Source organism: Stegostoma tigrinum, chromosome 11 (assembly GCF_030684315.1).
Source record: "Stegostoma tigrinum isolate sSteTig4 chromosome 11, sSteTig4.hap1, whole genome shotgun sequence".
Lineage (NCBI taxonomy): Eukaryota > Metazoa > Chordata > Chondrichthyes > Orectolobiformes > Stegostomatidae > Stegostoma > Stegostoma tigrinum.
In genome coordinates, this window is record NC_081364.1 from 5,921,363 (window position 1) to 5,933,760 (window position 12,398).

Consider the following 12,398-nt stretch of genomic DNA (forward strand, 5'->3'; position numbering starts at 1 on the left):
AAAACAGGTCACCTGGCATTCAGTTCATGGCTGTTTGTGAGCTGTTGCTTTGTGTATATTGGCTTGTATTTTTCTACATAACATTAACTGTGCCTGAGAATAATATGCTGTCTCTGTGAATTGCTTTGGGACTCTTGGAACAAGCATGATCAGAAGCAATAAAAATGCAAACATACCTCTTACTTCCTGTAGCCAATAACAAATGTAGTTATTATTAGTATCTTAACTAGCATCCTGGTTGCTAAATAAAAATGAGCCAGTGATGGAACCTGTATTCGTATAAGTCCAGGATGCCACAGGTATACATAGCGTGCAGTCTCTCACTGAGCTGTTGGGGATTGATACTAATCTTCATTTTGCAATGGTGTTAATTTCTGACTCTCAATCATGCTGGTTCTATCCCTGCTCTGAATAAAAGTAGTTATGATCATGGAGAAGACCTCATGCAAAGAATGCCACAGCCTAACAAAACATGTTCCTTTGCAGCTGTCTGAAAACCTTGTCTCAAGAATGAAGGATCTGCCCCAATCAAAGTCAAAGCCATCACACTGCATCTCTGGAGGTATGTGAATGATTGGCATTAGGATTTCAGCAAAGCTGATGGTATTGATGTGAAACATTCATATTCTCTATAAGAGTTAATAGTGGGAATATTGCAGCTTTTTTGGAAAATTGAAGATTCTACTGTTTGATTTGGGGTGTGGGAGGAGGGGGAAGGAGAAGGAGGTTATACTAACTGCAGGTCAATGTATTTGCACGCCGATATAAACCTTGACACCAGCTCTTCTCTCCTCTTCCTCCCTTCAGTGGCGCTCTGCTAATTAATTAATTAGTTCATTGATGCTATTGCTATTCATGGGATTTTGTGGTATGCAAAGTAGCTTAGCTGTTTGCCTCAAAGGTTCCAGAATAATTAATTTAGTTAAAGGGTACTTTAAAATATGAGGGAAGAAAAAAGATCCATTTGTTCATCACTTGCTGTGACCTCAGGACATCGCAAAACGCGGATGTAACTTTTTGAGGTGTAGCGTGTGTTATAATGCTCTAGCCAATTAATACATAGCAAAGGCCCAGAAACAGCAATTGGTACTGACCAAATAATTTCTTTTGAGTAAGGTGCAGGAACACAAATAGGCTGTTTGACCATTGAGTCTGCTATGACAGTAAAGACATGACTGATCTGATAATCTTCAACTTCACTTTCTTGCCTTATCCCCATAACCTCTGACTTCTTTGCTGATTAAAAGTCCATCTCAGCTTTGAATATACTTAAGATTCTGCCTTGACAGCCCTCTGTGGTAAAGAAGTGTACAGATTCACGACTCTTGTGAGAGAATAAGTTCCTCCTCGTCTCCATTTTAGATAGACGATGCCTAATTCTGAGATACCAATCCCCCTCCCTCCCCCCACCCAGTCCTACACTTGCCCATAAAAGGGGAATTGACAGTATTGATGCAGAAATGTTGTGTCCCTATGAATCCTGTATGTTTCAATAAGGTCTCCTTTCATTCTTCTAAATGCCAACGTGCAGGAGTCCAACCTGCTCAGTATCTCCTCAGAGGAAAATCCCTCTCTACCCGGGATCTAGTCAAGTACCAATCAGGACACCCGATGAGCTCCCCTGTTTTTCAACTGTTCTGGAGTGCAAATAGGGCTTCAGGTAAGTTGAATGGAAGGACCTCTGATACTGCCGCATTCCTTTGGACCTGTACTGAAATGCCAGCTTAGCTTGTGTCATCGAGCATCAAGAATGGGCCTTGAACTCTGTCTTTTGACTCAGAGATTGCAGAGCCATAAGGTGCCTTTTCATGAAAAGGCACTATGTGAATGTTAAGTTTTTATCACGGAGGGTGATAATTGCAACATTATTGGAAGAATCAAGGTCAGCAATTATGGGCTAGATGATAGAGAAATCAAAGGATAAAGCAGGTTGCTAGCTGTACATTATTACTTTTCTCAATAGAACATTCTGGGTAAAGGAAAGTAAAACTTTCTGTGAGCAGGAAATGAAGTGTTTCTCAGGCTCCCAAGTTACATCTACAATCTCTTTATATCCTATATTATGAATAAACACATCAGATACCAAACTGAATACATTCCGTGCAATTTCTGCAATATTGTGACATGAAACATTTTTTCATGTGGGAAGATGTTCCTGTGATGTAGAATACATTATCTGAATTCTGAAGGGTTTGTAAGTACTCGAAGGAAGAAACTGTTTACAGGGCTATGGGTACAGAATAGGGCAGTAGAATTAGTGGCTAGGCCTATCAAGGAGGTAGCGCAAATGGTCTCTGCCTGCACTAAATCATTCTATGATGTCCTGCTTTCATGTGGACCATTAGAGAGTGAGTGCAACAAAGCACCAGTTTTTCTTAGGTAAAACAGTGTGAAGTTGGATGAACACAACAGGCCAAGCAACATCAGAGGAGCAGGAAAGCTGACATTTTGGGCCAAGACCCTTCTTTGGAAATAGGGGAGGGGAACGGGATTCTGAAATAAGTCGGGAGGTGGGAGGTGGTGTGAGTGGAAGGAGACAAAGGTCAGTCCTTTATTGAGGATTGACCGTTCGCCCTCAGTAAGGGGGAGGTATGGGGGGGATGGTGAAGACTCAGCAGGGCTGGGTGTTGCTATCTTCAACAAAGCAAACTTCTCACTGTGGCTAACTTCTAGTGCAGCACCTCCCTCAATATCAACAGACATTCAATAATTCTTGTCTGGAGATGCTGGCTGTGAAAGTGGTGGGCGTAGAGACGTCGACGGTGGGCGGAGTGATGTCAGCTGGTAAATCTAGGATGTTGGCAGCAGCGTCTTCGATGTCTGTGTCGGCCTCCGAAACGGAGGCAGCGGTTTCGATGGCGTTGGTTGTACCGGAAGTGGCGTACAGGGTGACAGCGGATGTGACGTCGTCTGTGGAAACCGTTGGTGCTCCGAAGGTGGCCACATGGCCAATGGTGACAGGCATATGGTGGGGAAGGTTCTGGGTATGGTGGCAGGCACCAGTGAGTTTAAAGTACTTTTGGTTTTTAGTGTCCAATAAAGTCGAGTAAAATTGTGAGTTCAAATTGTGATCTTACGAAGGATAAAAAACAAGAGAGGTCCTTTGCAGGTCTGGGAGAGGGAGGCTGTGAGCTGGGGTAGGCTTGATTGTAGTGCCTGGAGATGCCAGCGCATTACAGCGAGTGTGTATTTTAGAAGTCGCAGCGAGAAACGCTTCTAAGGATATCAACGTTCTGAACGTAGCGGTTGTCGCGGTTGGGGCCAAATTTGGAAGGCTTAAATGTAGACTTGAGCCCATTGGTTCCACTGGCAGGTACTCAGAAAGGTAATGTGGCTATACTACCTGGTTTGCTTTAGGATGTGGTTGAGTAGCTTCAGGGCCGAAGAAAGTACAAGAGGGTTGCAGTGGGAGTGGGATGCATTGAGGTTTTTTCAAAGGGAGGAGGGTAACTTCTTTAAGGTGGGCATTCTTAGAAGAGGTTTCGCAGTGGGGTTAAAATTGTTACAGTTTTTCTTATTCAGTTTGTCTCATCTGTCACAGATTTAGTGCAAAAGGAGGCCATTTCGTTGTGTAGATATTGTAACAAGGTCAGCCAGATGGACCTCAGAATATGACTCCCCTGATTGCAGCTGTTAATCTGGTCCAATCATGGAGTCCTGACTGACAGAGAAGAAAGGGAGTGTCACACACCCCATTCAGCCCAATAGACGACTCTATGGGAGTTGGATCGATGTCAAGGACTCTCCGTGTGTAAATAAGGAGTGATTTGGTGATGAGATACCGGCCTCTGTGGGGTTATTTTGGTGACAATGAGAGAAAATCATGCTCCTGAAGAAATTCACTTGCAATAGTTCTCTTGGAGTTGGGGTAAGCATTTCTGGCATCATGCCATTATTTGGGAAGCTTGACTCGTTTGATCCTGCTGTTGAACACTGGACCCAGTATGTGGAAAGAACGCATTATTTTCTCCAGTCAAGTGACACGGGGGCACATGATAAACAATGAGTAATTCTCCTGACAGCTTGGGACCCCCAGCTTTTTCAGTTATTAGGAGCTTAATGTTTCCTGAGGTACCAGTTATTAAAACCTTTAGAAGAGTTGATGGATTTAATTAGAGTATATTCCAACCCCAAGCCTCCTCTAATTCTGAGATACAATCAGCTTTACTTGGTAACTGAGAACCAGGGGAATCCGTATCAGGATTTTTGATGAGATTAAATTGACTGGTAAAGAAATGATTTTGGTTTATCGCTAAGTGAGATACTGAGACACCATTTGGGATGTGGAATGAATGATGCAACTATGCAAACGTGCCTACTATCTGAAGCCCAACTGGTCTTCAGACGGGTGCTACAGTTGCAGGGTATTCCGATGGTAGTGGACACTTTTGTCAGTGCAACTGAGTTTTGGGGAACACTGTTTGAATGAAGGCAATTGCTTCACCTCACTCAGGACATACCCTGAACAGAAGGACTGTAGGACAGCCCACAGCAAAACCCCAAAACAAAGCCAAACCTCTGCTAAATGCTTAAAATTTTCTTCAGAATTCGGGCCGGCAAGCCATTGTAATTGCTGGTGATATGTAGATTCAAGACGAAAGAGTCCTCCCAGACCTAAATTGAGTAAGAGAACTTGTAGGCTGGTATCCAGAGGAGTGCATACCCTGGAAACTCCACCTGCATGTGGTTTGGAATAGTTAAATTACTTAGCAATGTCCAAGTCAAATCCAATCAAAATAAATGTCTGGTCAAATGGTCAATCAGTTACAATGGAGGTCGATACCAGCACAGCTGTTTACGTAGGGGAGGCAATGGCCTAGTGGTATTATCGCTAGACTGTTAATCCAATGACCCAGATAATATTCTGGGTACCCAAGTTTGAATCTCACCATGGCACAGGGTGGAATTTGAATTTACTAAAATATCAGGAATTAAAAATCTAATGATGACCATGAATCCATTTCGATTGTTGGGAAAATCCATCTGATTCATTAATATCCTGAGCCATCCTTACCTGGTCTGGCCCCCACGTGACTCCAGACCCACAGCAATGTGGTTGACTCTAGACCGCCTTCTGGGCAGTTAGGAATGGGCAATAAATGCTGCCTAACCAGTGACACCCTCACCCCTCTAATGAATAAGGAAAAAAATCGCAGAACTGGTCTTTACCAAAATTTGCTCTGGACTCCAACCCTTATGTTTCTGCAAGATCTCGGCTAGATTGAGAATTGACACCGGAGAACCTTTACACTTTAAGGATACAACTTAGGTTCAGATCTCCCAAGAGGAGCAGCTGGTTCAATTACTACTGATTGTAGTTAAAGGCTTGGGCCCAAGTTTGATGGACCAAAATTAGTTGAAAGGTTCACCTAGATAGCTCCACATCTTTCATTTAGAAAGTGGCTGCCAGGAGTGAAGTCCTAATTAAATACCCAGATGTTTTCAGGAAGGTCTAGGGACTATCAAAGGAACCAAGGCCACCTTGCATGTTGACCAGGAAGCAATTTTGCAAGGTCTGCCCATGGCCATTTGCCAAATAGGCAAAATTAGAGGCAAAAATCAGAAGACTGGAAAGTGAAGGAATCATCAAACTAGCCCAGTTTGCAGAATGGACAGCACCGATCATAACGATTGTGAAGCCAGATGGATTGGTTCACCTGTGTGGGGATTTTAAATAAATGATGAACTGTATTTTGCAGCTGGATTAATCGTTTGTGTAGAGGATTTATATGCAAAGCTGGTGTGGGCTGTCCTTCACGAGGCTGGACGAGAGCCAGGCTTATCTGCAGTTGCAATTACTGAGGATTCCCAGAAGTATGCTACAATTAATACCTTTAAGGGTTTGTACCAATATACAAGACTGTCATTTGGTGTATCATCAGTCCAGGCAGTTTTTCAGTGGATGATGGAGAACATTTTACAAGATCTATCCCAGATCGCCATTCACCCACATGACATGCTAATAACAGGGAAGACCAATAAGGTGTAGTGATGGAACTTGGACATAGTCCTTAAATGATTCATCAGGTAGGCGTAAGCCTTAGAAAGCAAAAATGTGTGTTCCAGGCATCCCAAGTGACCTATTTGGGCTACAGGGTCAACAAGACCGGGTTACAACCATTGGAAGATAAAGTGAGGGCAAGTGAGAGTCCTACACCTGCGCCAGAGCTTAGGTACTAGACTGGGCAATTATTACAGAAAGTTCATCCATCACCTGGCACCCTTGCATCAACTCGTAAAAGAGGGTCAGTCTTAGAAATAGCCACACATATTCAAGCCATGAGCTTTCAGGGCAGTGAAGAAACAGCTATCATCCTTGAAAGTGTTGGCACACTATGATCCCAAGCCAGATCTGGTATTGATATGCGGTGTCTCCCCAGATGTCATTGGGGTGGTGTCAGCTCATAGCCCAATAGCACATGCATCCAGGACTTTGGTCATATTTACTCTCGGTATCAGCCAGAGAAGGAAGGCTTGGCAGCCACAGTTGGAGTCAGGAAGTTCCACCAATACCTTAATGGATGTAAGTTTGTTATAATAATGGATCACAAACCTCGACTAGGTCTACTTAAAGAGGGCAAGATTGTGCTATCCATAGCTTCAGGCCGAATTCAGGGATGGGCTCAAATATTAAGTGTGCATAACTAAAAATTGGATCACCTGCCCTGGAGGCCAAGTAGCAAATGTGGATGCATTGAACCTCACCTGCTGGCAGGTACCACTACTTGAAGAGTCCATAATGGTTCTGGATGTGAGTTTGCTCGCTGAGCTGGATGGTTAGTTTTCAGACGTTTCGTCACCATTTCAAGAACTGTGACAAACACTACATTGGACAAACTGGCAGAAAGCTAGCCACCAGAATACATGAACATCAACATCCACAAAACGACATGACCCACTATCACTAGTATCCTTACACACTGATGAGGAAGGACACCACTTTGATTGGGACAACACATCCATCCTAGGACAAGCCAAACGGAGACACGCACGAGAATTCCTAGAAGCATGCCATTCCGACCGGAACTCCATCAACAAACACATTGGCTCCAAATCAATGTGTTTGTTGATGAAGTTCCAGTCGGAATGGCATGCCTCTAGGAATTCATCAAATTCTGGCTGAGATCCTACAGGCTCATCGAGGTGTTTCCAAAATGAAGATGTCGGTAAGATGTTATGTCTGGTGGCCAGCATTGGATGATGCAGACATAGCTGTGTTGATTGGGCGGTGCCCAGATATTCAACAGGGACAAAAATCATTACAGCTCCCCCACAGCTTGATGTTGTGGTACACTTCGGTACCAGTGACATAACTAGGAACAGGGATGAGCACCTGAAAGTGAATATAGGGAGTTAGGTTGGAAGCTAAAAGGCAGATCTCAGGATTACTACCGGTGCCACGGCTAGGAATAGAGAGTACATGCAATGAACATGTGGCTACAGAGCTGTTGTAGGAGGCAGGGCTTCAGGTATGTGGATCATTGGAATAACTTCTGGGGCAGGTGGGACCTGTACAAGAAGGACGGGTTGCACCTGAACTGGAGGGGCATCAATATCTTGGGCGACAGGTTTGCTAGAGCTCTCCGGGAGGGTTTAAACTAGCTTGGCAGAGGTTTGGGAACCAGAACTATGGATCAGAGGATGGGGTAATTGGTGTACAGGCAGATACAGCTTGAAGAATAAACAGTTGACAGGGCAAAGTTGCATTCAGTGTGATGGGTTGAAGTGTGTCTATTTTAATGCAAGAAGTGTCAGGAATAAGAGTGATGAACTTTAGAGCATGGATTAGTACTTGGAGCTACAATGTTGTGGCTATTATGGAGACTTGGATATCACCAGAGCAGGAGTGGTTGTTGGATGTTCCGGGGTTTAGATGTTTCAAAAGAAGAGGCAGAGTGGTAAAACAGGTGGGGGAGTGGCATTGCTAATCGGGGATAGTAGCATAGATGCAGAAAGGGGGGTCACGGAGGAGGGTTTATCTACTGAGTCAGTATAGGTGGAAGCCAGAAACAGGAACGGAGCAGTCACTTTAATGGGAGTTTTGTACAGACCCCCCACACACCCAATAGCAAAACAGACACCAAGGAACAGATTGGGAGGCAGATTTTGGAAAGGTGCAGAAGCACTAGGGTTGTTGTCATGGGTGACTTCAACTTCCCTATTATTGACTGGAACCCCCTTTAGCGCAAATAGTTTGGATGGAGCAGATTTTGTAAAGTGTGTCCAGGAAGGATTTCTGACTCAATACCTAGATAGGCCAACTAGAGGGGAGGCATGATTGTATTTGGTGCTTGGCAACAAACCAGGCCAGGTGTTAGATTTCTCAGTGGGAGAGCATTTCGGTAATAGTGACCACAACTTCCTGACCTTTACTATAGTCATGGAGAGGGATAGGAGCAGACAATATGGGAAAGTATTTAATTGAGGGCAGGGGGAATTACAGTGCTATTAGGTAGGAACTGTGGAGCACAAATAGGGAACAGATGTTCTCAGGGAAATGCACAACAGAAATGTAGATGTTGTTTAGGGAGCAGTTGCTGTGAGTGTTGGATAGGTTTGTCCCCCAGAGGCAAGGAAAGGACCTTGGATGACAAGACATGTTGAACACCTTGTCAAGAGGAAGAAGGAAGCTTACTTAAGGTTGAGGAAGCAAGGATTGGACAGGGCTCCAGAGGGTTATAAGGTAGCTAGGATGGAATGAATAATGGACTTAGGAGAGCTAGAAGGGTGCAGGAAAAACTCTTGGTGGGTATGATCAAGGAAAACCGCAAGGTATTCTATATTTATGTGGGGAACTTGAGGATGGCCAGAGTGAGGGTAGGGCCATTCGGGGATAGTGGAGGGAACTTGTGCCTGGAGTTGGCAGGGGAGGTCGTTAATGAATACTTTGCTTCAGTATTCACTAGTGAGAGGAACCTTGTCATTTGTGACTACAACGTGGAACAGGCTGGCATGCTTGAACAGGTTGATGTTAGGAAGGAGGGTGTGCTAGAAATTTTGAAGAATGTGAGAATAGATAAGTCTCCGGGCCAGACGGGATATACCCACGGTTACTACGGGAAGCGAGGGAAGAGATTGCTGCACCTTTGATGATGATCTTTGTGTCCTCACTGTCCACTGGGTTAGTACCAGATGATTGAAGGGTGGCAAATGTTATTCCCTTGGTCAAGAAAGGGAATAGGGATAGCCCTAGGAATTACAGACCAGTCAGTCTTACTTCTGTGGAGTGTAAGTTATTGGAGAGGATTCTGAGAGATAATAATTATGATTTTTTTCTTTTGGAAAAGGATAGTTTGTTTAGAGACGGTTAGCATGGCTTTGTGAGGGGCAGGTCATGCATCTCAAGCCATACTGAATTCCTTGAGAATGTGACAAAACACAGTGATGAAGGTAGAGCAGTGGATGTGGTGTACATGGATTTTAGTAAGGTGTTTGATAAGGTTCTCCGTGGTAGGCTCATTCAGAAAGTAAGGAGGCATGGGATTCAGGTAAATTTGGCTGTCTAGTTACAGAATTGGCAGTCCAATAGAAGTCAGAGGGTGGTAGTAGATGGAAAGTATTTAGCCTGGCGCTCGGTGACCAATGGTGTGCCGCAGGGATCTGTTCTGGGATCTCTGCTCTTTATGACTTTTTTAAATGACTTGGATGAGGAAGTGGAAGGGTGGGTTAGTACGTTTGCTGACGACATGAAGGCTAGTAGAATTGTGGATAGGGTTGTTGTAGTTGCAACGGGATATTGACAGGATGCAGAGCTGGGCAAAGAAGTGGCAGATGGAATTCAACCCAGAAAAGTGTGAAGTGATTCATTTTGGAAGGTCGAATTTGAATGCAGAATATAGGTTTAGTGGCAGGATTCTCGGCAGTCTGGAAGAACAGAGGGATCTTGGGGTCCACGTCTGTAGATCCCTCAAAGTTGCCATCTAAGTTGATAGGGTTGTGAAGAAGGCAAATGGTGTGTTGACGTTCATTAGCAGGGGATTGAGTTTCAGAGCTGTGAGATTATGCTGCAGCTCTATAAAACCCTGGTTAGACCACACTCGGAATATTGTGTTCAGTTCTGGTCACCTCATTATAGGAAGGATGTGGAAGCTTTAGAGAGGGTGCAGAGGAGATTTACCAGGATGCTGCCTGGACTAGAGGACAAGTCTTATGAGGAAAGGTTGAGGGAGCTAGGGCTTTTTTCATTGGAGTGAAGAAGGATGAGAGGTGACTTGGTAGAGGTTTACAAGATGATGAGAGGCATAGATAGAGTGGATAGTCAGAGACTTTCTTTTAGAGCAGAAGTGGCTATCATGAGGGAGCATAATTTTAAGGTGATTGGCGGAAGGTATAGGGGAGATGTCAGAGGTAGGTTCTTCACACAGAGTGGTGGGTGTGTGGAATGCACTGCCAGTGGTAGTAATGGAGTCAGGTACGTTGGAGACATTTAAGCGACTCTTGGATAGGCATGGATGTTAGTAAAATGAAGGGTATACAGGTTAGTTTGATCTTGGGTTAGGATAGTAGTTTGGCACAACATCGTGGGCCAAAGGGCAGGTACTGTGCTGTACTGCTCTATGTTCATTCATGGGAAAGGCCAGGTAAACCCTGGACTCAGTTACATGTTGACTATGCAGATACTTCTTTGGACTCAATGTTCTTAGTCATTGTGGATGGCCACTCCGTGTTGGACATGCATAGAGTTCATTCGTCAAACACAGGGATAACAATAGAAAAAGTGTGTGCATTGTTTGCAATACATGGGCTCCCGGAAGTGTTGGTCACAGAAAACAGGCCATCATTTACCAGTGGGGAATTTGAGTATTTCCAAAAGCCGAATGGTATTTGACATATAAGGACAGCTCCGTTCCGTCCAACATCCAATGGTCTGGTAGAAAGAGTAGTCCAAATTTTGAAGGCAGGCTTGAAGAAACTGCCTACAGCTTCACCAGATATCAAACTGTTTTGGTCCATATTTGAATATAGAACCATCCCTCATGGAACTACAGGCATAGCTTCAGCAGAGTTGCTAACTGGGAGAAGAGTTTGCACCATGTTAAATCTGATCTTGATCTGGAGGTGGGGATGGTGAAACAGCATCAGGAGTACCAATGCTGGACTCAAGACTCTGCTAAACAAGAGAGACAGTTTACTTCAGGGGATGAAATTTGATGTAGGAACCACAGGAATGGCCCTGCATGGGTAAGAGTTATGGTTGACATCAGGTCAGGTCCAGTGACGCATAAAGTTCAAGTTGGTGCAGCGGTCCTGAACAATGTGAACCATATAAAAACTGCAAACTCGCAAATGGCATGGGAGAAAACCATGCTGGCTTCCTCAGCTGCCCTTCCAACTGTTCTGGAACCTACGGGCTCTCCCTCTGTGTCAAGCAGTGAGGATACCTTGGAATTTGAGACGCACATGGCGGATGTCACTGCCTTGACCCCTTTGTCGCTTGAAGAGGAGATGTTCCATGTGCAAGAGGCAAGCTACTTTGCATTACACGCTGCCTGTATCACAGGCTGAGTTGGAGGAACCTGACCTGGTTCCAAAATGCCCCAGGCGGTGCTACAAAAAAAAACTGGCCTATGGCCTCAGACTCCGAGGGGTAGTGATGTAGTGATTGTAACAAAGTCATCCAGATGGACCTCATAGATTATGAGTTTCTTCATTGTGGCTGTTAATCTGGTCCAATCAGGGAGCCCTGGCTGACAGGTAAGAACAGGAGTGTCACACATCTTGTTCAGTCTGAGAGCTGGTTCTGAGGAAGCTGGATCAATGTCAGGGGCTCTCCACATGTAAATAGTGACTTGGTGATGGGATACTGGCCACTGTGGAGTTATTTTAGACCCATTGTGTCTGCACTGACTGAGTATTTTACCTTAGTGCCAGTCTCTTGTCTTTCCTCTATAGCCCTGCACATTGTTTCTGTTTAAATAATCATCATCTTGAATGCCTCAATTGAACTTGCCTTCACACTTCCAGGCAGTGCATTCCAGGCCCTAACAACCTGCTGTGTGAAAATAGGTTTGGAAATAGTTAAATTTAAAATACACTCTCATACAGTTTTAAATTGGAGGCCTGAGAACAAATTGCCTATGGGACCTGGCCAAATGTATTCATCCAGAAACAGGGGCATTGTTCTGGGTACTGAATAAGTTGTATTTGATCAGACACTATCTGGAACTCGGAAACCAGACAACACAGCCCTCTCTCGCTCGTGACCATTCAATGTAACAATTTGCAAAATTGTGCCGTTTTAATCAGGAATGACTAACGAGTTTGAATTCATTGCGGTTTGGATTTGTTCAGTACCAGGAAATTCTGAATAGACTTCAGTTTTGGCAGCAAATCTGAACCTGGTGGATTGAATTGATATTTGTCAAGGCCACGTTCAGTTTCTCATTTGAAAAGCCTAC

The 12,398-nt window shown here is 44.3% G+C and overlaps 1 protein-coding gene across 2 annotated transcripts in view; it reads left to right on the forward strand.

The window, feature by feature from the left end:
• Window positions 1-12,398, forward strand: part of LOC125460468 (MICOS complex subunit mic25-a-like) — a 470,470-nt gene that overhangs the window by 16,062 nt on the left and 442,010 nt on the right. For both annotated transcript variants that reach the window (XM_048547985.2, XM_059649634.1), the window contains exon 2: window positions 487-562. In XM_048547985.2, the coding sequence (XP_048403942.2) occupies window positions 487-562 (76 nt within the window). The remainder of the gene's footprint in view (window positions 1-486; window positions 563-12,398) is intronic.